This window comes from Puma concolor, chromosome B1, assembly GCF_028749965.1.
Source record: "Puma concolor isolate L17-30 chromosome B1, mPumCon1.1.hap2, whole genome shotgun sequence".
Classification (NCBI taxonomy): domain Eukaryota; kingdom Metazoa; phylum Chordata; class Mammalia; order Carnivora; family Felidae; genus Puma; species Puma concolor.
Window position 1 is genome coordinate 44,713,152 of NC_141670.1, and position 26,841 is coordinate 44,739,992.

Consider the following 26,841-nt stretch of genomic DNA (forward strand, 5'->3'; position numbering starts at 1 on the left):
AATGGTGCCGTAGAATTCACAGGGCCCATCTTTGCGTGGACCTCAAAACCTAAACTCTGTGGCTGGGGCAAGTGAGATGGAGGGGAAGGGTCTAAAGGGGATAGATCCTCTCGTGAATAAAAAAGCTTGTATTTATTGAGTGTTAACTATGTGGCAGGCCCTCATTTAATCCTCAACTCTATATGGAAAGCACTATTATCCACCTTTTCATAGAGAGAAAACAGATTTAGAGTGAATCATTTCCCCAAGGCGCACAGTCAAGTGCGACTCCAAAGCAGGGGCTAGCGAGTCCAACCTCGGGATTACAGCGTCTCCCCACCTCACCCCGCAAACCGCTTCTGTGTCCACTGCCTGAAATTCGGGCGCCCTCCTGGCGGTGCTCAGATGCAGGGGCACGCGCGCCCAGGGAGACCAGGCTGCAGCAAAGCAGCCGCAGAGCGCCGCGCCGCTGGGCCCGCTCCCCCGGCTCGGGGGCCGCGGCTGGGAACTACAAGGCCCAGCAGGCAGCAGCAGGGGGAGGAGGAGGGGGTGGGACTAGCGCGGGTGGGAGTGAGAGAGCGAGCCCTCGCGCCTCGCCGGCGCACAGCGCTCGGAGCGCTCCTGCGGGTACTGCTGCGGCGGCCTGGGCAGCTGGCGGCGGCGAGCGGGAGCCCGGACTCTGGTAGCCGCAGCGCGCGGAGGAGCCCAGGCTGTGCCCGGAGCTGGGCGGAAACGTCCCGACTGGACCGAGACTCTGCTTAGCGCATTGCGGCGACCTCGCCTTCTCCGGGCGCGAGCGCGCGCCGCAGCTGGAAAAGCAGCGGAGACCGAGGACTTTTCGCCGGTCCGAGGGGCGCCCCGCAGCGCGCACCGTCCTAGTGCTGCAGTCGGGCACGCCGCGGCGCCGGGAACCCCTCAGGGCGATGAAGCCGGGTCTGCGAGAAGCGTGAGGCGCCGCCGCCCGGTTCCAGAGAGGGGGGCCACAGGGTCTGGAGACCCCGGGCGGCGGACGGGAGCCCTCCCCCCGCCCCGCCTCCGGGGCACCAGCTCCGGCTCCATTGTTCCCGCCCGGGCTGGAGGCGCAGAGCACCGAGCGCCACCGGGAGTCGAGCGCCGGCCGCGGGGCTCTCGCGGCCCCGCCAGGACCCGAGCGGAGCCCGGGGGCGGCGGGCCGGAGCCCGGGACGCGGGCGCCCGCCCGCCCGCACAAGCCACGGCGGACTCTCCAGAGGCGGAACCGCAGCGCCGAGTGAGGTAAGAGCCGCGGCGCCCGCAGATCCGGGGCGGGCTTGGCGTCCCGAGCGGCCCCCGGCGCTGGAGCCTCCTGGCTGCGCGCTTACCCCGCCGCAGCCCAGTTGGGTCCGGCGCCTCCCTCCAATGGTTACGCGCCCCCCTCCACCTCCTGACTCCCTTCCCAGCGCTCTGCGCCCCCCTTTTGTCTCCCCTCCCAGCTCCCCGCTCGCGTCGCCTTCTGCGCCCCCTCCCCGCGCTGGTCCCGCCGCTCCTCCTGCCGCCCAACTTTTCCGCCAACTCGCGCTGGGGAGCTGGCGAGGCGGCGGCGGCTCCGCGGTGAGACCTGGGAGGGACAGGGCCGGGGCGAAGGCGGCGGCGGCGGCTCTCGGTTTCCTCGGACTGGAGAGGGAGGGCGGGAGTGGGCAGCGAGGTGGGGTGTGCGTGTGTGTGTGTGTGTTGCATTCCAGCCCATCTCTTTTTAGTCCACCAGTGGGGATTCACCCCAATTCAGCAGGTAGCTTTGGGTGGAACGGTAAAAACCCGAGGTATTTCTGAGTCCTTTCCCACCCCGGGCAAGTCTGGGGTCGGAGTTGCGGGTGGGTGGATGGGGATATGAAGAAGGAAGGAAGTGGAGGAGTAGGTTAGCCTCTCCTCGAATAGGTTTTAAGGAGGTGTCGTCACCAAATGGCTGAATCGGCTGTAGCGGAGAGCGAGAAAGGAATTCCCTTTTCCAGAGGGGGTTCTTCTACTTAGTCGATCTCAGAAAAGGTCGGAAGTTTGGGGAAGGGAGGGCGCCCAGCGGGTGATGTTAAGCCCCATTATGGGGTCGGGTGGGGGGGGGGGGGAGGGGAACGTTCAGTTCCAATCTGGTTCTAGGAGGTGGGGGAAGGGATGAGGGTTTTGCCCGGTGCGGTTCACTCGGCAGCGCTTGTTGCTTCTCTGGCTCAGACCCTCTGCCCGCCCTGCTCCCGCCTCCCGTTATGTTTGGGGTTGGGAAAAGAGGAACCCTCGTTTGCAGAGGAATTTATTGGCGTTGTAGACGGAGTTCATTTAACACATATCCTATGAAGGCAGCCAGACACCTTCGCGCGGGGGTGGAGTGGGTGGTGGTGGTTGAAGCTTGCTTCTTTCTGGGCCCAGAAGCTATTGGTCCACCAAAAAAATTTCTGCGGTGTCTTTTTCCCCCAACACTTTTTTCCCCCATTTTCCAGATGTAGCAGCTGCATCTGGTTCCGTTTCGCCCCACACCGCAGCCACATTAACATCCCTCTCCCTCCCTTCCCCCTCACCCAAATTAAAACTGCTGTTCTTCAACTTGTCCTTACCACCTCCCTCTTTAAAATTTTTTTGAGACTTGGAGAGGAGAAGAGAGAGTTACTCTGGATCCCAAGTTATTTCGAATCTGATGGTGGAGATGCTGTCTAGATTGTGCCGGAAAAAGGCGTCGTGGGAGATGGGGTCACGATTTTAGGGGCGGTGGCACTTGGGAACGGTTCTGCTGGAGGTGGCCTCTTTGGCCATGGGTTTGACCCAGAACTGGCCCTGACGGAAGTTTCTGGAACCATAGCATTCCTTTTTCCGTCCCTTCAGTTAGAGCTGGAGCAGCCAGGGTTTCTGACCCTGTCCGTAGCTCGCCGTCGGTGTCTGACCGCCCCGTGGTGGCGTCACGCGTTCCTTTTCCACCCTCCCTGGAGCGAGCCTGGGGCGCAGCTGCGGGGGGCATGGGAGGGGGGCGGCCGCTGTTGCTGCTGGGGGCTCTCCTTGGGCGTTTCAAAGTCGTTCTGTGGGCTGGAAACTGAAGTGAGACATTTTACCTCTTAAGGGCTACAGGGTTGAAAGCGCGGCGTTGGATTGTTGAGGGTTTGTGTGTGTGTGTGTGTGTGTGTGTGTGTGTGTGTGTGTGTGTGTGTGTGTGTGTTGTTTTTGTTTTTGTTTTTGTTTTTGTTTTGTAATAGCCTTTGAGGTGGGAAAGCACCTTATGGTCCAAAGTTGCGGGAGGGTGGGGAGAGTTGGTCGCTCTCACCCTCTCTTTTCCAGTCTCTTTCAAATTGAAAACACTTCTCTGGTTTCCTCCTTTGGGCGGTAGTTTGGAGGCTGTAATGAAATCGCACTTTCTCTAGACATGGTAATTAAGGTGACTGTTTCCTCCGCAGATGTGCCCTGCCCTTTGCACCTCCGGACCAGCGCTTTTTTTGGAATAGCGTCTAAACTGTAGAACCTTAGCCTTGAGACTGTTTAGCAGAAAGTGGCCATTTTCCCCCTGGGCCCAGCCTCCTGGTTTCCTCTCTGAGGCTTTAAAAGCTAAGTAGCAGGGCCCCGTGGGACGTGTCTCAGTCTAGCTAATTACCCCCAAGCCTGGGTCATCTCCTTTCCTTCCAGTGACCAAGGGAGAGCCATTGCCAACTGTCTGGTCCTGATGGCCTGCCCCTGTAATGACTTGTTTATGTATTCCACCCCACCCCAGTTGGGAGAAGCTCCAGGGCTGCCGCTGACCCCTGGAGGAGCACAGGGTGTTTGGGGTCAGGAGGTTGCTGGGGCCTGGCTCTAGCAGGGTTGGTTACATACTGCATCAGTGACAAGCTCCTTGAAATATCTGTTGCATTCACTGTTAGTCATAGCCAAGTGTCAGCTCTTTAATGAGGGCCATCCGGATGGAGAGCCACTTGGACATGTGTGCTTTCACTGCCTGCGTTTACCGTGCCTGTACAAATGCCCATTTTGTAGACGTTTTCACAAATGGGATTTGGGCCAGAGGGGGCACCACTTACTTTGGTTCCAAAGTAGACAGCCGTGGGTACTTCTTTTCCTTGGTTAAAGTTCCTTGAACTTAGAAAGTTCCAGTAGAAGAGCAAGTGAAGCAAAAGCACAGGAAGAAATAGAGTAGGAACATTGCAGATGCTGTTGTCCCTTGTGTCTTGAGGGAGATTAGAGTACATCAAGATATACCTAAGCCTGAGCTAGCTTGGACTCCAGAGGGCAGGAAGAGCACACTGAGCATTGAGTAGGCAGATTCCAGCCATGGAAACCCAAGGAAAATCTGCAGGTTTTTGCTTTTGGTTGTATGCTTTGTGTTTGGGGCATTGACCTGAAAAAAAGACTCCTAAAGCAGGGGATTTGCTCCCATGAGCCAGCTTCTCTGAACACACTCTACTTGCCTCCATTTTTAAATCTCTTTCATCAAAATGGCTGTTAGGGAAGAGCTTCCTGAGGAAAGTTTGAGCCTGCTAGAGTCAACGAAGGTAGATAGAATTGATTCAAATGTCTTGTTCTGAAAAAGCCTCATCCCTTGAGATGAGTTTAATTTCCTCTTGGGAAATTTGCCTTGCATTTGTCTTCCCAAGAGCTTTGTCAAAGGTCTGGATGCACCAGGGACTGGTGGGAGTCCACATGTAGAGCTTTAGAGAAGATTCTGGTGTTTCCAGAGAGGATTAAATTCCAGACTTGGGCCAGCATATGTGCTTTTTTCCCTCAGCTTGCATTTACCTTAAACAGAAATTCTCTGTCACTACCACTTCTTGCAATTAAAGAAGTTATATTTGGTCTTCCCTATGCGCCCCCCCCCCCCCACCTCCCAGGTAAATAGCTGTCACTTGGGTGAACAACTCCAAGAATATGGTGAATATGGTGGTGTTCCACCAGTCCATTTTGTCTTTAAAAGCAAGGTTTCCCAGGTTATGGTGGAGCAATTAGTATTTCACTTATTATTATTAATTTTTGGTATACCTCCCTCCCAAGGACATTGGACACATTTTTTATAAAGACTCAACATTTATAGTGTTTCCATTGGGGCACCTGGGTGGCTCAGTCCATTAAGTGTCTGACTTTGCCTCAGGTCAGGATCTCATGGTTCCCGAGTTTGAGCCCCGCATTGGGCTCTATGCTCTCGGCATGGAGCCTGCTTTGGATCCTGTGTTCTCCTCTCTCTCTGCCCCTGCCCTGCTGTGCTCTCTTGCTCAAAAAATAAATAAGTAAATAAAATATTGTTAAAAAAAACAGTGTCTCCCTTGGACCAATAAAAATTTTACAAGCTGAGCTGCATAACTTTTTTCAGGTGTCTATTAATTATTTGCCCTGGTACTCTCAACAGTGAGTAGAGAATACTCATTTTGGGGGAGTGCGACCATTTCTGTTAAGAAGTCAGTCTTCTTCCCATCTAAAGGGATGAACGTTTTGATGTTACTTCCTCAATTCTGAGGAATCAAAATGTTTAGAAAATGTCTCATTTGGTATTTTTTTTTTTTTTAATTTTTTTTTTCCAAACGTTTATTTATTTTTGGGACAGAGAGAGACAGAGCATGAACGGGGGAGGGGCAGAGAGAGAGGGAGACACAGAATCGGAAACAGGCTCCAGGCTCCGAGCCATCAGCCCAGAGCCTGACGCGGGGCTCGAACTCAGGGACCGCGAGATCATGACCTGGCTGAAGTCGGACGCTTAACCGACTGCGCCACCCAGGCGCCCCCTCATTTGGTATTTTTTGAGATAGAGTTTGGCTGGCTAAGAAGGAGTACTTGACTATTGCTTTTATGTGGCACTGGCAACCTCTTTTCCTCAAGACTGTCTGGGGGCGCCTGGGTGGCTCAGTGGGTTAAGCGTAGGACCCTTTTCGGCTCAGGTCATGATCTCACGTTTTGTGAGTTCGAGCCTCGAGTCAGGCTCTGCACCAGCAATATGAAACCTGCTTGAGATACTCTCTTCCTCTCTCTCTGCCCCTCCCCTGCTCTCTCTCAAAATACGTAAACTAAAAAAAAAAAAAAAAAAAAAAAAAAAAAAAAAAAAAAAAAAAAGATCTGTATCAGTTTCTTTTCAATCAGCCTTTCCTTCATTCACTTACTCATCCAATTAACAAATGTGTCAGCATCTGCTATGCAGATCGTGGGTGCTAAGGGTATTAAGGGAAAGTTAGTCAGGCAAAGACCCTGCTTCTTAAGGAGCTTGCGATCCCATGATACTTTGGAAATTCGGAGGAATGAAAGCCTCAGCTAGAAGGCTCAAGAAAGACTTGTGGAAGAGGTAGGGGGCTTTTTTTGTTTGTTTTTTGTTTTGTTTTTGAGGTGGGATTCAGAGAATAAGAAAGCTTGGCCCATTAAAGATGGGGGAAGGGCAAAGAAGAGGGCAGAGCACGAAGATCGCCTAGGATCATGCTGTCCCATAGAAATAGAGCACAATGGGTGGCTCAGTCCATTAAGCGTCCGACTTCAGCTCAGGTCATGATCTCATGGTTCGTGGGTTTGAGCCCTGCATCGGGCTCTGTGGTGACAGCTCAGAGCCTGGAGCCTGCTTTGGATTTTCTGTCTTGCTCTCTCTCTCTGCTCCTCCCCAGCTCACACTCTGTCTCTCTCAAAAATGAGCATTAAAAAAAAAAGAAATAGAACACGAGCCACATGTAATCTTAGATTTTTCTAGTAGCCATGTTTGAAATTCAGAAAAAAGAAACAGGTGGAATTCACTTTCATTAATTCATTGGTTGAGATTTTAATAATCTATTTAACTTAGCCTCATAAATCCAAAATGCTATCATTTGAACATGTAACCAATGTAAAAAATTATTGATGAGATACTTTACCTTCCTTTTTTTCACACCCAAGGTTTGAAGTCTGGTGTGTATGTTTCATTTCTAACACGTCCTAATTCACATTAGCCACATTCCAAGCAAGTCCTTGGCAGCTACAAGTGGCTAGTGGCTATTGCATGGGATACCTAGGTCTAGAGGATAGGGTTTGAAGATAGATAGTGAGAAATACCTTTGTAAAGATAGGAAGTTTGTGTCTTCTGCCACCAGTTACCAACGTCTCCTGAGAGTGCTGGCCAGGAATGACTCAAAGCACAGTGTCTATGATTCTTACATGGATTTGTACTTAGGAGAGGGCAGGTTCTTTCACCCATGCTGCCCATATGATCTCTTAACCACCTGTGATGGAGGCTGGGCAAATACCTCCTCCAACAAGTGGGGAAATGCAGAAGTTGTGTCCCCCCCTCCAGTCCCCAGTTGAGGATGACCTCCGTGCCCAGGTGGGGTTGGGGGGGGGGGTGCTTCAGGTCCCCGGAGACCTGACTGGTTTGAGAGAGACTGAGGGTAGAGCCAGCTGCAAGGTCTCTGAGGAAGCTTCTGAGTACACCTGCAAGGCTGCAGGTCACATCTGTCCAGCAGTGAAGGAGGGAGACTGTCCCTAGGGGATTTTAAGAATTCATTAATTAGTAGAAGGAGAGGGGGGTGTGGTAAAGGAAGAGGTGACAGTTCTAGGGTCCCAGACACTATGTGGATTGGTGGTTTGGGTCACCATGTTTTCTGTAGGTTTGTGGAACGGGGATCCTTCTCATTCCAGGGGTTGGTGCTGGGAGGCTGGGTTTTCTTGACGTCCTTTGTTTCACAGATGTGGGACTGGAGGCCCAGAGAGAAGCACCTTTTTGGGGTTGAGCTGGAGAGAAGCAGCTAGAAGAGTTTGACATGCACTGGTAGCAGAGCTGAGCACAGCCAGCCACACCTGTGAGGGAGCCGGAGAGGCTTTTTGGGGGACAGAGTGGCTGAGTGGTGGTGGAAGCCACCTGTCTGCTGCATTGAAAACAAGCTTAATCGCCTCAGCATGGTACCACCCTTTCCACTGGATACTGAAAATTCATTCATTACTCTGGCAGTTCCTGTGATGCTTAGGTTCTTAGCCAGGGGTACCTTTCTGGATGACAAGCCTGTTATCTTTTGTTTGGTGTATCTTTGGGGGCATAATGAGATGTGGGATGTGGCTTACAGACGCCCTGTTGTAGCAAGCATCGCTTCTGTCCCAGGCCAGGGACCGTGCCCCATCCTCGGCCCTTAGACGGTCCTAGACAGATCTCTGATCTGCTTCCAAGGGTCTTCTCTCAGGCGAAGGAACTGAGGCGCTCCCATCTCCAGAGCTACCTTGGGTCTGTCCATGTCTGCTTGGTTTCTTTATGACACAGAGATGCTCTTTGGAGAAAATGGGCTTGCGCCAGATAGAGCCAGATTTGCTTACCCCTACTTGCCCCCTGGGCCCTGTCCTTTAGCATTAAAAACGAGTGATGAGTGTCCCAGTGCTTTTGCCTACCAGCTGCATAGCCAGGAGTAAAGTACTCGACCTCTTGGAGTCTCAGTTTCCCCATCCCTTAAAGGGGAATAGTAATTCCTACCTCCAAAAGTGTATAGTGAGGAAGAGAAGATGTTTTATAAGTATAAATTTTACCTAGTACATGCTTCATGCATAGTAGGTGCTCAGTAAATATCCTGTTCTGTCTCTTCAAGTCCCTTTCCTAAATTTAGAACATTGAAAGAGAAGTGTTTATTTATTTAACGATTTGAAGTTATCAAATTTTAGTAAAGCCCTGGAAGGAAGCTAGTGGTAGTACATGCCTCCTCCCACTAGCCAGCGCCTGTGAACGAAGCCAAGAATCTGGGGGGTTTTCTGCCAACCGGGACTGACTCACTCATGGGGACTGACTCACTCATGAGGGGCCCTGTCTGCTCCAAGGAGGCAGGGCTGAAGCACCACATTAGGGCATGTTCCGGAGAAGTGGATTCTCCAAATAACTTGGATGGTTCCTTGGAGCATTTAGGACAGAAGCAACCTATAATATGGAGACGTCACTCCTACCCCAGTCCAAACAGGGCCCAGAAAGTCTTAGCACTTGGTAAATGCTTAGCAGCAGCAACGATCCTGTCCTTAAGACCCTCAGTGGGTATTTAAAATTTTACCACTCCAAACCTGAGGAGGGTAAGGGGCTAAAGTCCGTGCTTTTTGGAATGGGTCCTGGCAAGGACCTTCGTATTCTTCAGCGTAACCATTTCTGCTAGACATCTTGCAGCGTCGGGGAGGGGCATTGCGTCCACCTCGTGGTTCTGTGCTTTGAGGTCCTTTATGAGTTGGTGAGAGTTGTGTTCTGTCCATACGGGAACTTCATAGAATCAGAGGTCCCTGCGATGTGTGTGGTGTTAGAGACCAAAAGAAAGAACCCAGGAGATCACTCACTGCAGCTTCCTGGTTGCACAGGTCCAGAGAAGGTCAGCGTTGTACTGGTTTCCCAGTCCTTGGTTTGTTCCAGAATTCATCTTCTCTACCCCTCACCAAAGGGCTGGTTTGCTCTGGAGGAAGTGCAGTGTGTACTGGGAGGGGCACCAGCACGCAGGGGCCTCCCGCAGCCCCACCACACTCTGCGGAGCCCTTGCCTGTGAAGGGGCGGAACTCTTGGGGGTTTTCACCAGGCTCTTTGCTTTCCCAGCACAAATCATCTTGGGGCTTTTGCCTTGGAGGACTTCACGACAATTTTCCCAACGAGGCTTGCCATGTAGCCCACACTCAGGAAGTAGTCGGAGAGCTGAATTAAAGCACTGTTTTGTCTAATTAAGGCCTGTAACCTCAAATTCAGTATTGGGGCAGGACCACAGTTCCCTTCTTTGTGTCTTAAGAGTAAGTTTTTGCTTTAAGCACCCTTCTGGACAGGGTGACTGTGCGACCCACTTTAACTCCTTTTTCTCCCTATCTCCCCCCTCCCACGCAGACTCTCCTAACTTTTTGGTTTGTTCTTTCCTTAGAGTCAGCTTGAAAAGGAGGATCAAGCTCAAGACGGAGTCTCCATGGAGGTGTGGAGCCTGGTCACCAACCTCTAACTGCAGAACTGGGATGTGGAGCTGGAAGTACCTCCTCTTGGCTGTGCTGGTCACAGCCACACTCTGCACTGCCAGGCCAGCCCCGACCTTGCCCGAACAAGGTAAGGCACGGGCTGAGGGGTCAGCCTGGACTCCTGGGCCTCGGAGACCTGGCAGGCTAGGACAAAGGTGATGTTGTGGTTGACCGGGAAGGCAAGGCTCCACCCCGGATGGAGCAAAGGGCTCCTTTTTGTAGGAGAGGCTTCCAAAATACTTGGGCTGGTTTGCACTTGGCTATAAACACACCCAGCTTCAGCAGAGGCTGGGGTCATAAAGGCTAGTGACGTCCATTTGCCAGAGGTGACCTGCTTAGGGCAGAAATATATGCTTTTCTCTTCCTGAAGAAGAACTTCTGATTGGGATCTAAGAGCTGACTCCCCAACCTAGATGACATATAAAATGGGGCACAAGTGACCTATGAATTTGTTTGTTTAGCACTTGGATGTTGAGGGGTGTGGGAGCTTGATAAAGACCTCTGGCTTCTAGAAAATTGTTCCAAAGACAATTGTTCCATCTCCTTTGAGGGCTGGCAGTCATGGCCACGTGCCTGCCATTTTGCCGTCCTTGGCCATGTCTGACAGGCTGTGGTTGGAAGCCTGCCGAGCGGTTTGCTTTGGATACGCACCACTGGAGGGATTTCAGAGAGACGGAAAGCCAGGGAGCATTATGGTGCATGGATGCTCCTGGAGATCTATAGCTTCTTACAAAGTCGGACATTATTAGTAATGAGAAGGACTTGCTCATGGGATTTACTGGAATTGTGAAAGTACTTCATGGAGGTTACAGGTATATAACACACCTAGTGGCTTTCAGGGGCCTGTGAGAACCCACTGTGAGAACTTACTGCTGCCAAAGAGTAGTGTGGCTTGTGACTCGGTGGCTCATCACACAAATACGAAGGTTGGCAGGCAGTGGGCGAGAGGCTCAGGTGTGCATGTGAGGTAGTGGCTGAGTTTAAAGAACCATCAGTCTCAACTGTCAGGACCCGTTCGAGTGATAAATCATGAGTGAAAATATTTGTCTACTCTCATGGTGATGGGGAAGATCACATGAGACTTTCTGGAAGGTGTGCTTGGGTGGACCACACAGACTAATGTTGCATTCGGAGACAGAGCTGAACTTCAGTAAGACTTGAGCTAGAACATGCCAGAGACCCAAAGTGGGAGAGATCATCTCTGCCCACAGGGAGTTTATTATCAGGGAGATAAGTACAGAGGTAACTAAATACAAGGTAGACCGTGTTTTAACCACACAGTGGAGTCATAACAATGCAGTGGGAATGCAGAGGAAGAGGAGAGCAGAGAGCATTTGAGATGGGTCTAGAGGGATGGGTGAGGGTTTGTTGGATGACAGCCAAGGGGGTTGGTTTGGAGGGCAATGGAGGGCATTCCAGGTAGACTAGCATGAATGAGGGTGCTGAGGCAAGATGTATAAGGTGTATACAGAATGACTTGCCTGGTGAGTAGGTAGTTGTGGGGAGTAATACCTGGAAGAACTGAATTGCGTTAGCATATGGAAGGCCTTAACACCCTGCTAAGGACACTATGCTTAAACGAGTGGATACTGGGAATAAATGGGTAGATACTAAGAATCTCAAAAAGTTCTGAGCAGGTAATGATGTGGATCCAGCTTTCAGAAAATTAACTTGGCAGTTGAATTTGGATAGATGGGAAGAAGAAGTCTGTGTTTGAGTCCTGCTCTGCCATTTAATATCTGCATTACTTGCTTTGACAAATTACTCAAGCACACTAAGACTTAGTTTGCCCATCTGTTTTTTCTTTTTAATGTTTTAATGTTTATTTATTTTTGAGAGAGAGAGAGAGAGACAGAGTGTGAGGTGGGGAGGGCAGAAAGAGAGGGAGACACAGAATCCGAAACAGACTCCACGCTCTGATCTGTCAGCACAGAGCCCCTTGTGGGGCTCGAACTCACAAATGGTGAGATCAGACCTGAGCCGAAGTTGGACACTTAACCGACTACGCCACCCAGATGCCCCTTAGTTTGCCCATCTTTAAAATGGGGACAGTAATAAAGCGTTAAATGAGGTACCCAGATAAGACACCTACAGGTAAAGTTTTGGTAGTTATTACTGCTGTTACCACAGTTGCCAGACAGACGAGTTAGCTGTTTGTTTAGCTGTTTGTTTTGAATGTCTAGCTAGAGGAAGGAACCAGAGTGGGGGGCGTGAGTTGGAAGGGAAAACCAGCAGACACTATAGAAATAGAATCTGTGGTTTTCAGTAGGTTGGCTGTCAACTCTGGGTGATTCGAGACAGAGACAGAATGAAAGTAAAAGGAGTGAGTTAGGGCAGAAGGTTTATGAGGAGCAGAGATTTGGATCAGCCACAGTGTAGACGGTAATAAGGGAGTCCAAAAAGCAAGGAGGGCTTGGATGAGGTTTGAGAATATGAATTTATGTTGGGCCCTAAAGTGCTTTTTTTTCTTTTCTTCAACTTTCTCTATCAAACTCCTTTGCCCTTGAGAAATGGAGAATGGAGTAAGTGAATGGTATGGGTCTCGGGCCCAAGGAATTGTGGGGTGGGGTGGGTGTGGAGAGGTTCACTGAATCCACTGGCTGTGGATCCTAACTGAGAAAGGAAGTCCAGGCGGTGATAGAGGGTGGAGCCAGGGGGCTGAAGGTTTTGATGAGGAGGAAACACAGGCCAGGAACAGAAGGGAGGGAATAGGGAAGGTGGAGGGGGCTATTAGGAGGGCTCTGCAGCAGTGAAGACTGAAGTCAGACCCCCATTTAAAAAAAAAATCAACTGAGGCATAATTTACATTTTGAAAAATAACATCCATTTTTTTTAATATAATTTATTTTGAGAGAGAGCACCAGCGGGGGCGAGGGCGCAGAGAGAGAGAGAGAAGGAGAGAGAGAATCCCAAGCAGGCTCTGCACTGTCAGTGCATAGCCCCACTCGGGTCTCAAATCCACAAACCATAAGATCATGACCTGACCCTAAATCAAGAGTCAGATGCTTACCCGACTGAGCCACCCAGGTGCCCCAGTACACCAATTTTTAAGGGTATAGTGTGTTTTGATAAATATAATGTCCCATGTGACTACCACCCCAGTCAAGGTAGGGAACATTTTCATCACCTCCAAAACTTCCCTCTGGCCCCTTTGCATTCAGTCACCTATGCAGCATTGACCCCAGCAACCGCAGATCTACTTTCTGTCACTATAGACTAGCTTTGCCTCTTCTAGAATTTCACATAATGGCATTATGTGGTGACTGTGTAGCCATTCCCCGGTTGATGGCCACTTGGGTTAACAGGTTTGGTTATTATTAATAAAGCTCCTGTGAACATCTGTGTGTAAGTCTCGTGTGGACATAAGGTTTGCTCAGTTGCCTTGGTTTTGATTTTGGCACCACTTCTTACTGTTGACTCTTGGGAAAGTTCCTGTGTGTGGAACTTCTATAAAATATAATGATAATGAACATCTGCTCCCAAGATCCAATAAGAATGTGTGCAGAGCTCTCAGCACAGTGCCTGGCACATGGTCAGTGGGCAATAAATGACGGTTGTGAGTGCTTTTTCCTGGGACCCCACAGAAGACAGCACGTGGTGAGGGGCTTGTTCCCTGGGTGGTGTGGAATGTTAGGACACAGATGTGGAAGTCCACTGGACTCCGGGGACGAGTCCCAGATCCCTGTTTGGTTAAGTCCCCCTGTGGGTGCAGTGTGGCTCTTTCACAGAGCTTTACCCCTCCTGAGCTTTGTGATAGCAAAGTACGTGCCCCCCACAGTCTTCAGAGAATTGCTGGGAGGTCATTAGGGAAAATCTGTCCCTGCGCTTTGTAAACCATAAGGTACCCCACAAAGGTAAAGTATCACTGTATGGTCTTGGCCCTGCTGATTATTAAATAATAATGCTGCTATTGTCCTCAGAAAAGACTATAATCTGTGTATAAAGGGTTTGTGCAAAAGTTTAAACCCCAAACTCTGCTCCCACAGAGAGCTTTTCCCCTTCAGAAGGGCCTTCTGTAATTGTGTGTGTGTGTGTGTGTGTGTGTGTGTGTGTGTGTGTGTGTGTGTGTGTTGGGAGCCCCTCCCCCAGTCTGCAAATGCTCCTGAGGGAGTGGGGAGGGCCTGGAGTTTCTGGCTGTCCTTGGAAAGTTGATTTAATAAGGGTTCCAGGAAAACCAGCCTCCCTTGGTCCCTCCCTCTCCTTTCCTTTCTCTAGTTTGGGATCGTAAAGAGGCTAAGCTTGTTTCAGAGCAGGTCTTGAGGAAGGAGGGAGAGGGAGTTGTGTGGAAAGACTAAACCTGGGTCATGGGTGGAGGTGCAGAAATGCGCCTTTAAAAAGAGAAATACTGACTTGAAAGACATTTTGAGCTTGAGGAGGGTTGTGTCTGTGTGTTTTTCTCTCCTTTAGAATAAGACTTGGAAAAGCACGTGGGTGAATCCAAAACTGCTTGCTTCTTGCAGTTGGGGCTGGGGGTCCTGCCCCCTTTCCAGTAGTAACGTGGGTTAAACACCCCAAACCCCATGGTCAAGGGGACAGTGTGAGACCTGCAGTCTCAAAATACTTGCGTACATACTCAGAAACCTGCAACTAATAAGCGATTTAATGGGCTGGGGTTTTCCTGCTCCTCCCACCTACCCAGATTTGAAGGAGTCTGGTGGCCGGTTGAAGGGGGAGAGGTTACCCTTAATGGAAAAGCCGCACGTTTCCATTGCTGGCTGCAAGCCCCCTCGATGCCGGGCGCCACAAAGCAAGGCTTTGTCTTTGTGTTCCACAAAACCTGCGCCCGTGGCGGGGTGGCTACAAGCCGTACCAGAGACATTGCCCCAGCTTCAGGTGGGAGGGCCCCGGCCACCCCAGACAACCCACCAGGGGGTCCCACAGCTGTCTTTGGCCTTAAGGAGTATGCATTTCAGCCTGGCTGCAGGGGGAGCTGCAAATAGGTACCAGAGGGTATCCCACTGCCTGCCTTGGACAGGCTGCAGCTGATTGGTATGGCCGGGGCACCAGTGTCCCGTGGCTGTACTGGGGCACACATCCAGGAGCGTCCCTCTGCCCCCTCTGCCCCCCAACATCATTTCTTCCTGTCTCCTTTGAATGCACACTGGATGTTCAGGAGGAGTTTCTCCTCCCGCAGCCAGAAGGCGAGCGGAATCACATGGAGCAGAAGGCGACGTTGGGTGACCCACTTGAGAACAAGGGTGCAGGATTTAGGTCGGTAGAAATCTGTAGGGTGCTTACCTACCAGGTTTCCCCCGAGGATCCACTCTGTCCCACATCCTTTTCCCCAGAGTGGAGGCCCGAGTGTTTTTGAAAGGGCGTGTTTGCCAGTGTTCCCAGAGCTGAGCTGAACAGGGTGGGGGTAGGGAGACCCAGTGCTCAGCCTGTGAGAGAATGTGAAGGAGGAGCACTCACGTGTCCTGCTTGACCACGCTGGGCAAGTGCAGCAAAGCCACTCCAGGGCTGTGTTCTTGGCTCTGGCTTCTGCATTGCTACACTATTAGCTTCACTGATTTTCCACTCTGGCTTTGCCAGCCAGCTCCCCGAAGTCAGGGAGGAGGAATTTCTCAGGGAAGAACAAATGGCTGTCCAGAGCCCTTGCTGCGGGTGGGGGAGGGGAGGGAGCCCAAACAAAGAATCAGGCTGGGATTTTGTCACCTGGTTTCTGTGACTACCTAGTCTGGGGTGGGCGGGAATTGAAGAGAGAGCGCCAAGGATTCCTTTGGACGCTGTGGCCCCAGCGTGGAGGTAGGTCAGCAGGGCTCAGCCAGGGTGCTTGCTCCTGGTCAGGCAGAAGCAGTGAGTGATGGCTTGTGTCTGGGGTGGTGATGGATGGCCTTGGGAGAAGCGAGTTCTGGGGAGTCATTATCCGGGAGGGCCATGTCCGGGGTCAGAGAGCCTGACCAGCAGCTGCGCCCTGTTTTCACAGCGCCTGGTTCCTCTGAGGCCACTGGGAGCTCCAGCTCACCCTGTAGACACCACCTTTGCCTCTTCCTTCCTTCCCCGAAGCCTGGAAACGAGACAAGTGTCTCCCTGCTGACCGGGGAAAGTCCAGCTGCTCTGGCGCTCCTGGTCTCCCGAGTTCAGCTGCCCAGGCCTCTCTTTCATTCTGGAAAGATGGCTCATTTACAGACTTACTGCAAACATTCTCTTCTCTCTGCCCACCCACCCTACACCCTCCCCTCTGGCCCCAAGTGATTTAGCTGAAAGTTAAGTAAGTGCTCAACGGGGCTCTTAAGGGCCTGGAGTAAATCCCAAACTGTTTCCTCCCAGAGAGAGGCCTTCTGGAGCCCGGCTGCTCCTGACTGGAGGTTTGCTCTGACTTCCAGCTGGTGACAGCCAAGTAGGGGAGACAGTTGCCTGAAGCCCCCATGGTGGGCTTGTTGCCGCTTTTTTTTTTTTAATTTTTTATTATTTTTGTGAGAGAGACAGAGTGCGAGCAGAGGAAGGGGAGAAGGAGGCACAGAGTCTGAAGCAGGCTCCAGGCTCTGAGCTGTCAGCACAGAGCCCGACGTGGGGTTCACACCCACATACCTTGGGTCATGACCTGAGCCGAAGTTGGAAGTTTAACGGACTGAGCCACCCAGGCGCCCCTGGGCTTGTTGCCTCTTAATGGTAGCTCCTGTCTCAGAGTTCCTCTTTCCTGGTTGTCAGTTCACTTGGACTCTCATCTTTCCCCTTGCCAGATGAGGTGCCCACTGCCTTCATTTAAAGACTTTGCCCCTTGCAAACTGGGCAGCGCTGGGGTGAGGCATCTGTCCAGTTAGTCCCAAGCGCTGAGAAAGATGGGCTCTGGCAGAGCTTGAAACTCAATCCTCCTTCCTTATCCCACACACTATGGCGTAGCTAAGCCTCCTGGGATGGGTTGTGTAAAAGGAGGTGAATGGTGGGGCAGCCGGCACCGCCATTTGAGCGAATGCGGCTGTGTTTCCCTGGCCCTGCACGTGCGGGCGCTTGGAGCCTCAAGTGGGTGAGAGGGTCAGGGAGTTCGGTGAAGACAGGCCTCAGTGGTTACGAGCTTGGGGCAGGGAGAGAGGTTAAAATCCACCAACACTGAACTTTCAAATTTGAGTTTAGTGTTTAGCCCTTCCTAAATTTTTCTGTAGGATTGAAAACTAGCCTCTGGCTGATTGTCCCTTCATTCTGTCAGTCATTCATTCATTAACAGATTTCTCCCTCCCTCCTTTCCTTCCTTTTTTTTTCTTCTTTCTCCTCCCTCCCTCCCTCCCTCCCTTTCTTCCTCCCTTCCTCCCTTCCTCCCAGCCAGCCAGCCAGCCAAAACAAGACTTCCTTTTCCTTCTTTTATACAATGTATTTATTCATACATAACCGTAGTTTATCCTGGTCCCTCAGTAGGAAATGTTCGCCCCTATCTTTTTCTCCTTTCACTTTTTGTAATTCCTACTCTTAGCTGAGGGTTTAGCTTGGATTTAGCTTGAGTTTAGCCTAAGGCATAGCTTGAGGGCCACCTACCCCTTGAAGCCTTCCTCTTGTCTCCAAATTAATCACTTCTTTTGATCCCTCTTTCTGTTTAACTTTCTTTTTTTTTTTTCAACTTTTTTTTTTTTTTTTAATTTATTTTTGGGACAGAGAGAGACAGAGCATGAACGGGGGAGGGGCAGAGAGAGAGGGAGACACAGAATCGGAAACAGGCTCCAGGCTCGGAGCCATCAGCCCAGAGCCCAACGCGGGGCTCGAACTCACGGACTGTGAGATCGTGACCTGGCTGAAGTTGGACGCTTAACCGACTGCGCCACCCAGGCGCCCCTCTGTTTAACTTTCAAGCTGGCACTTTGCCTTAATGTTATATGGAGCTTTTTTAAAGTTTATTTTTATTTATTTTGAGAGAGAGAGAAAGAGCAAGTGGGGGAGGGCAAGAGAGAGAGAGAGGGAGGGAGACAGAATCCCAAGCAGGCTCCACACTGTCAGCCCAGAACCTGGTGTAGGGCTCAAACTCACGAAACATGAGATCGTGACCTGAGCCGAAATCAAGAGTCAGACCCTTAACCGGTTGACTGAGCCACCTAGGTGCCCTAGAGGTTTTTAACATATGGTTTGTTTCTTCCTCAGAGCAAAGCTCTGAGCAGTCAGAAAGAATATTTTCATTGCTCTTTTAAAACACAGCTATTTGATATGTCATCAAGGTTTACCATAGGAAATTTAGAAAATACAGACTTGTAAAGAGAAAAAGAAAAACTATTCCCATCATCTAAAATTAGTCACTGTTAACTGTGAATCTATTTCTTTAGACTGTTTTTCTTGCATTTATACAAATGTGACTTTTCAAATATGGAATTTATATGGCATATATTGGTTTTTAACTTAAGCACATAGGTTTTTTTGTTTTTTTAAGTAAGCTCTATGCCCAGTGTGGGTCTTGAACTCGTGATCCTAAGATGGAGAGGTACATGCTCTACCAGCTGCCCCAAGCATGTAGTATTTATTGCCAAGCAAAGAAAATTGTTTCATTGTGCTTAATAACTACATAGTATTCCATTGTGTGGGTGTGCAAAATGTATTTATTTACCCAGTCCTCTAGTGTTGGGCATTTAGGTTATTTTCAATAGTTTGCACTTAAGTGAACATACTTTTACAAATAAAATTTGTCCATATTTCCAAGGATACTTACATTCTAAAAGTCTTGATTACATACTGACAAATTTGCCACAGAAAGGTTAAGCCAGTAAAACTCTTCTAAAATAATAATAAATACTATTTATTGCACCTTCACAGCCTGTCTGCTTTACATTTTTATATCTTTACACTGATCCCATGGCCATAGGTTTTACTCCCATAGTCAGATGGGGAAACTGGGATCCAAGGAGTTAAGTAACCTACCTGAGGTCATAGTTGGTGAAACATGGTTATTAGATTCACACTCAAGTAGGTCTGACTTCAGTATTTTTTTCTAGTCCCTAGAAAAAATAGTGTGTTTTTTACACTATGTCCCTATATCAGATTGGGTTTCCCCCCAAAGTTCAGACAGACGAACATTTTTTTTTTTTTTAATGTTTATTTATTTTTGAGAGAGAGAGGGAGACCCAGAATCTGAAACAGGCTCCAGGCTCCAAGCTGTCAGCACAGAGTCAGACGCGGGGCTCAAACCCACAAACTGTGAGATCGTGACCTGAGCCGAAGTCGGACACCTCACTGACTGAGCTACCCGGGCACCCCCAACATTTGGATTTAAACATTTCAATTTGCTGGGTCAGCCTTTCTCTGTCCCACAGGAATCAGGCCCCACCTCCCTTTCTGGGTAGGTGTGCAATTGGGGTAAGGGCAGCTGAGATGCTTGCCTTGTAGCATTTCTTGTGTGACATTCTTCTCTCTGCTCAGAGGTTATGCATGGGTCATAAGTCTGTGAGCTGCCTAAAGGCAGGGGTTCCCTAGCCTAGAATATTCAATAGAACAAAAACCCCATGGAGGCTGCCTTTTCTACTGTAGCAGAGCCTTCCTACTTGGAGAAGGTCTAGGATCGGAGGTCCCCAAAGTGTCAGATGCCACACCTGAGTTTTCTTCATAGGTCACACTTATTCTAGAATGTGGTGGTGTTGCCCAGACATACAAATCACCTAGATTGCTTCTAAAATGGTTGTGGTCCAGTGGTGTCTGCTGGGTGGAAATAAACATGTCAGAAGGGCTCACTGAGGCTAAAGCACTGGCATTGTTTTGAGGCTACCACTATGTATATTTTTAAGACATAAGGAAATACAGGGGTGCCTCAGTGGCTCGGTCAGTTCAGTATCTGACTCTTGATTCGGGCTCAGGCTATCATCTCACGGTTCGTGAGTTCAAGCCCCACATCAGGCTTCCTCACTGACAGTGCAGAGCCTGCTTGGAATTCTCTCTCCTTCTCTCTGCCCTTCCCCTTCTCATGCTCTGTCTCTCTCCCTCAAAATATATAAATAAACTTAAAAAAAAAAAAAAAAGACATGAAGAAATACAAAAACAGGGACAGAGATCCTGAAGCTGTTGGTTGTCTTAGTGCCTACTAAGATATTCAACACATTAATGTTTTAAACAAAAATATGTATTATATTGTGGTTGGGCTAGTCACAAATAATTACAGGATTTAAAAAATCTAGGGGCGCCTGGGTGGCTCAGTCGGTTAAGCGTCTGACTTTGGCTCAGGTCATGATCTCACGGTTCATGGGTTCGAGCCCCGTGTCAGGCTCTGGCTGATGGCTCGGAGCCTGGAGCCTGCTTTGGATTCTGTGTCTCCCTCTCTCTCTGCCGTTCCCCTGCTCATGCTCTGTCTCTGTCTCAAAAATAAATAAATGTTAAAAAATAATTTTAAAAAAATCTATATTAATTTGTGGTATACTGTCTGAAGTGTGCCCCAGGAATAGGACATAGATGTATTAAAAGTTGTTTGACAAATATCTTCTTCCATTTCTGTTGGTAACTATCTGTGTAACCTGGGGAGAAAACACCAAAAGTCCCCCATTCAAGAGAGGCCAGGACAAATGCCTTCCCCTCCCCTAGCTTTACCATGGATCAGGCCCAGTCCTGGCCAGTGTTATCTTTTTTTTTTTTTTTTTTTTTAATGTTTATTTATATATTTTGAGAGAGAGAGAGAGTAGGGGAGGGGCAGAGAAAGAGGAAGAAGGCGAGAGAATCCCAAGTAGGCTCTGAGCTGTCAGCATAGAGCCCTAAGGGGCTGTGAGATCATGACCTGAGCCAAAATCCAGAGTCAGATGCTTAACCAACTTAACCGACTGAGCCACCCAGGCACCCCCCCTGGCCAGTGTTATTCTTACCAGACATATGCAAATACAGCAAATGACTCGTTAAAGAAGTGTCATCAAAAGACTGCATCAAGTAAGGACATAAAACCGAGGTTATGAGGACATCTGCAAACGTAGGAGAGGGTCCTTCCCTAACGTGAAGGGACAAATTAACCATCATTTGTGAGCTGTGATCTGTGCGATGTACATATACATCGTGAAGGCAGAGGTTTTGTCTTTTTGTTCACACCTTAGAACAAATAAATACATGCATGAACACACAGGTAAGGAACCACCCATTTTCTTTGTTTAAAAGATAACCTAAAATTTCCAGTTTTAAAAAAGGAGACAGTGCAGGGCACTTGGGTGGCTCAGTCGGTTAAGTGTCCGACTTCGGCTCAGGTCATGATCTCACAGTTTGTGGGTTCGAGCCCCATGTCAGGCTCTGTGTTGACAGCTCAGAGCCTGGATCCTGCTTCAGATTCTGTGTCTGCCTCTCTCTCCCCCACTCACACTCGCTCTCGCTCTCTCTCTCTCTCTCAAAAAAAATTTTTTTTTAAGTTAAAAAAAAGAGACGGTGGGAATAAAATCCTTTTTAGCGGGAAGATAAGGAAAATATGTAAGGAGTCATTTCTCCCACATCTGACACTCTTCACATCATCTCACGGAACGATTCTTGGGTGCTTGAGGCATGGCATCACCTGGTGGCCAGGCTCCGTTCCCACAGCTCTTGATTCTGAAGCAGGGCCCGAGGTTGGTAGTTCTTTTTTTTTTTTTTTTCAACGTTTATTTATTTTTGGGACAGAGAGAGACAGAGCATGAACGGGGGAGGGGCAGAGAGAGAGGGAGACACAGAATCGGAAACAGGCTCCAGGCTCCCAGCCATCAGCCCAGAGCCTGACGCGGGGCTCGAACTCACGGACCGCGAGATCGTGACCTGGCTGAAGTCAGACGCTTAACCGACTGCGCCACCCAGGCGCCCCCGAGGTTGGTAGTTCTGACAAGTTCCCTGCCCATCCAGGAGAATTTGAGAATCTCTGATGTTCAGTTAATTTCTCAAAAAAGTCTATAACGTAGGTGCTGTTTCCACGTCACAGTTTAGGCAACTGACCCAGAGAGGTCAAACACACACAACTTGCCGAGATTAAACAGCCAGTAAGTGGTGGGATTGAGACTGGAGTCTGGTGGGTATCAATGCCTGCAGCCCTAACTCCTGTACTGGAAAGGATGAGAGGCAGGAAGGTGGAATATCCGAGAGGCTGGAGAGAGAAAGACTAAGATAGGCGGAGAGGTAGTGGGAAAGGTGGAAGAGGGCTGAGTCAAGTTGCCTGGAGGTACTGGGGAGGCAGGGGTAGGTTGGTCTGAAAGCCTTCCAGGGAAGAAGACTCTCTCCCCTCTTTCTCTGATGCGGGGCTTTAAGTCAATTATCACTGTCTTTGGAATGCTGATCTGCTCTCCAGCCTGTTAGAAGGGCCCTTTTGCATTCAGAAATCTCTGTTCCTTTACTGTCAAACTTTAGAGTTTACTTTTGGAATTAAGGTTTATTTTCCCTAGGTTTTGGGAATTAGCTCTTGAATCTTGAAAGAGTCAGCCTTACCTAACTACTGAATGAAGTTCTTCCTGTGACATTCAAAACTTTTACCGATGTCATTTGAGCAGTCAAGACTATATTAATGTCTGAAGGGTGCTCTTGGAGGTGGCATTTATTTTATAAGGTGAGCCCTTCACTACCCTCAGTGCTTCCACTCCATTTTTGAAATTTATTTGCCTCGCTAGTTCTCATGGGGTAATATATCATGAGTCAAAAAGGACAGTGAAATAAATCCCTCTAGAATACTTGGGCTCCCAGTTTTCTGTCAGTCACAGCCTCTTAGCTATTCCGCGTCCTCCATTCTAAGACTTCTTCTGGTGAGAACATGGGTCAAAGAGAAGCCATGAAGACAAGCATTTATTGAAGTGCTGGTGGCTGGAGATCTGGGACCAAAACAGAATCCACCCATCCACCCGTCCTCCCTCCTTCCTTAGAATGAGCAGGGGAGAGGCAGAGAGAGAGAGCGAATCTTAAGCACACTCAGCAAGGAGCCCAGGCGGGGGCTGGATCCCATGATCCTGGGATCATGACCTGCGCTGAAATCAGAAGTCAGATGCTCAACCAACTGAGCCGCCGAGGCACCCCCAGAATCCTCGCTTCTTAAGGCAAATTAACTTGCAGCCTCTTGCCTTTCCTCACACCAGAGAGCACTGTGTGCTCGTGGGGGCAGAAGGGGGTAGCAGTAAGTGATGCTCACTTCTTAAGCCCCAGCTGAAAATTGGAAAGTTAGAACTAGAGGGCACCCAGAGCTTGTCAGGTCCATCAGCTTTCCCATTTCACAGATGAGGAATTTGAGGCCCAAGGGAGGAGATGACTTCCCCAGGGTCACACAGTTAGTGGTAGGGCCAGTTGTCTGAGTGATTTCCACTCAGATGTTCTTTCCACTGCACCCAGCCAGTTACACCTGTGCTTCAAGCAGGGTTTGGGGCTGAGTGGTTTTCACAAGGGTTTCAGACTAGGGTCGCATCCCTTAGGACATCTGGATGTTGACATTGCCCAGATAATGTTGACATTATCTCTCTCCCTGGATTCTGATTGTTCAAGATCCTCCCGACTGAGCAAAGGAGTCCCCAGTGTAGACATTGGTCCCTAACCTTCCTCCAACCAAGCCTTTGGTCCTCCTCCTTCCACCTGCTCGCTACCTGACAGCCATACCGTCTCAGGTAGAGAGATCCCTGAAGCATGTTCTTGTAATTTCTTAAAGAGCCCTTAATGCTCAACTTTCATGGTGTGTGTGAAAGAGAAAAATGAATATGTAGTATGTCAATGTATCCCCTGAGTCCTCACTGTCCTGCAAATCTGTGGAACAGACCAGAAGTCCCAGACTTTTACATTTCGTGAGCCAGTAAAAATTCCTCCCAGTTTTTCAGAACCTACATAGGGTTAACAACTCATTTTGCTACCTAAGAACATTTTTTTAAAAATTTCTTTTAATGTTTATTTTTGACAGAGAGACAGAGTGCGAGCAGGGGAGGGGCAGAGAGAGAGGGAGACACAGAATCTGAAGCAGGCTCCAGTCTCTGAGCTGTCAGCACAGAGCTGGATGTGGGGCTTGAACCGTGAGATCATGACCTGAACCAAAGTCGGACCCTTAACGGACTGAGCCACCCAGGTGCTCCATGTAAGAACATTTAAAAAAAAAATTTTTTTTTTCAACGTTTATTTATTTTTGGGACAGAGAGAGACAGAGCATGAACGGGGGAGGGGCAGAGAGAGAGGGAGACACAGAATCGAAAACAGGCTCCAGGCTCCGAGCCATCAGCCCAGAGCCTGACACGGGGCTCGAACTCACGGACCGCGAGATCGTGACCTGGCTGAAGTCGGACGCTTAACCGACTGCGCCACCCAGGCGCCCCCATGTAAGAACATTTTTTTTTTTTTTTTTTTAAATTTTTTTTTTTTTTCAACGTTTATTTATTTTTGGGACAGAGACAGAGCATGAACGGGGGAGGGGCAGAGAGAGAGGGAGACACAGAATCGGAAACAGGCTCCAGGCTCTGAGCCATCAGCCCAGAGCCTGACGCGGGGCTCGAACTCACGGACCGCGAGATCGTGACCTGGCTGAAGTCGGACGCTTAACCGACTGCGCCACCCAGGCGCCCCCATGTAAGAACATTTTTAAAAACCAACACTGTTCACTACCATTACTTCCTTTTTTTTTTTTTTTTTAACTGGGGTAAAATACACATAACATAAAATTGACCTGTTTTCACCAGTTTTGAGTATCCAGTTCTATGGCATTAAGTTCATTCATGTTGTTGTCCCACCATCACCATCATTGTCTCCAGAATGTTTGCATCTTCTCCAATTGAAGCTCTGTTCCCATTAGACTTGAACTCCCCATTCTCCCCTCTCCCAGCCCCTGGCAACCACCTTTCTACACCATTTTATTCTCTTTAAAAAAAAATTTTTTTTAACATTTATTTATTTTTGAGAGACAGAGAGAGACCGAGCACGAGCAGAAGAGGGGCAGAGAGAAAGAGGGAGACACAGAATCCGAAGCAGGCTCCAGGCTCCCAGCTGTCAGCACACAGCCCGATATGGGGCTCGAACTCACAAACCGTGAGATCATGACCTGAGCCGAAGTCACTTAACCGACTGAACTACCCAGGCGCCCCCACCATTTTATTTTTAAAGGATGCTTATGGCCTTTATTTTCATAATGTAACAATAAGAGGCATTTCTTTAACATTGAGAAAAAGTAACCTTATGAAGAGCCCATTCCATGGCCCACTGCAGTAAGTGACCCCTGTACACTGTGTGACCCAGACCTGCCATGCAGTGATCGGACTGGACACGGGGAGGGAAGGTGGCAGGTACACTGGAGTGCTGAGAGTTTTGGTGAAGCATGCTCTCAAGCACCCACTGAGGTTTGGGGGGGGGGGGCGCAAAAAGCCAAATTCTGGAACAGCTGACTCCTCCACTAATTCATCAGCAAGTTTAGGGAGCTGCAATTTTTTCCTGCCCAGCTGCTGGTGCTTCCTTCCCCAAACAAGCTCGGCTGAGTGTGGGGGAGGGGAAGCCCTCCAAGGGGCCCTTGTAGGGGGCGCGGTGGGGGCAGGGCTGTACTTTCTTTTCTTTAAGGAACCTGACCGGACTTTAAGGTCAGAGCACGGCAGAGTGGGAGCTGCAGGGTTACCTCTTCCCTGTTGATTCATCTCACTGTCCTCCTCCCCCAGCCTTAATGATCTTTCCATTACAGAACCCAGACCAGGAAGTGCATGACAGGTCGCAGCTGCAGACACATGGCTGGGAGGCCTGGGCTCCGAGCCAGTGGTGGGAGGGTCTGAGCTCTCTTTACAGCAGCGGGACCCTACACACACACACACACACACACACACACACGCACGCACGCACGCACACGCACGCAGGCAATCACGCATGCACACACTCAGGCACTTGAGCTAGTTCAGTGGAAGGTGTTCTGTGTTGTAACAGTTGGTGGCCAGTTGTACTTTTGCTTTGAGTTCAGGACTTGATTTTTACTAAAGGCAGAAGACCACCACCTGAGTGTCCAGATCCCCTCAGCTTACAACCCACACAAGTGGTCCTTACTGGGTTTGGGATTCTTTCAGGGGGGTTTTCCATCATTGAGCAGAGGCTCTTTGCTCCTTTTCCCAAAACAGGACCCATTTAATATGGCTTTAGAAGCTTCCCAGATGTCCAGGAGAGTTATTAGGCATAGTATTAATACCTCCAAAATTGTCGGTTTTTCTTATGATTCTATCAAAATGCAAGGTTCAGAACCTCTTTTGGGGGATGGTTTAGTTGCAAGAGCATGGGCTTTGCAAACACACAGTTCTGGGTGCAAATCTTAATACGCAGAGCCTCCTCTGACCATCTTCTTTGGGGATGGCTCCTTCCACATGCAAGTTTGCTCAGGAAATGTTAATTTACCCTCAAGTGTGTCCTGGGGGGCAGTTGTCACACAGGAGTTTCTGTCTCCACCGCCAGCTGTGTTGTTGGCTTTCTTCCCTGAATCTGCCAAGGCCGGATTCCTCTGGTGCCAAATGTGAACCCCGGTGACACCAACTTCTAGGAACTGTGAGCTTAGACCGCCCTTCCCCGTAGCTGCGGGGCACCTCCCTTTGCTCTGGGGTGAGTGGGCTCTGTGCTTCCTGCGCCTCTTAAGTGAACTTGCCTCAGAGCAGCTAAGGTAGGCGGGAGAGAAGCATCGCGTACTGACAATTGCTTTGGGAAATGGGGATAGGAAGAGATTTCTTCGGGCTCCATCCGTAGTGTGTCAGTAAATATTTGGCGAGAGAGCTTTTGCTGGCAGAGAGGAAGAAGGGAAGTTTCTTTTAAAACAGCTCTTGGGCACATTCCTTTGTTAATCACTTAATTACGGTCCTTCTCCCCAATGGGTGAGTGCTTTGCCCTTGGTGGGAGGTAGAGGGGACGTGGGGGACACGGGTGCTGATGGGGGCACAGTCCTCAGGAGGGGGAAAAAAAAACTACAAGTATGAGGAGGCACCACATAGAACCCATAGAACCCGGCGCGCGGGCTCGAATCCTGGACTCCATCCTGACTCTCATCTGGTTGAAAGTTTACACAGACCTCGCTGGGCTCAGGGCGCTCTCGGCTGGGGTCTCCCGAGTGGGGTTCTGCGTGCCTGGGCCTCCTCCTGCCCAGATACTGGGGAGCTGTTTTGGGGGGTCTTGGGGCGGGCGCGAGGCCCCGCGC

The 26,841-nt window shown here is 49.7% G+C and overlaps 1 protein-coding gene across 8 annotated transcripts in view; it reads left to right on the top strand.

Annotated features, from left to right (window-relative positions):
- Nucleotides 1-906: 906 nt before the first annotated feature.
- The window catches only part of FGFR1 (fibroblast growth factor receptor 1), a 52,588-nt gene continuing 26,653 nt past the window's right edge, over nt 907-26,841 (top strand). For 5 of the 8 annotated variants that reach the window (XM_086703675.1, XM_086703677.1, XM_086703680.1 and 2 more), the window contains exons 1-2: nt 1,099-1,232; nt 9,755-9,930. In XM_086703675.1, coding sequence (XP_086559801.1) covers nt 9,843-9,930 — 88 coding nt within the window. In that variant the 5' untranslated portion in view covers nt 1,099-1,232; nt 9,755-9,842. Of the gene's footprint in view, nt 1,233-1,960; nt 1,980-9,754; nt 9,931-26,841 lie in introns of those variants that run through there. The other 3 variants (XM_086703678.1, XM_086703679.1, XM_086703674.1) reach the window with 2 other exon arrangements.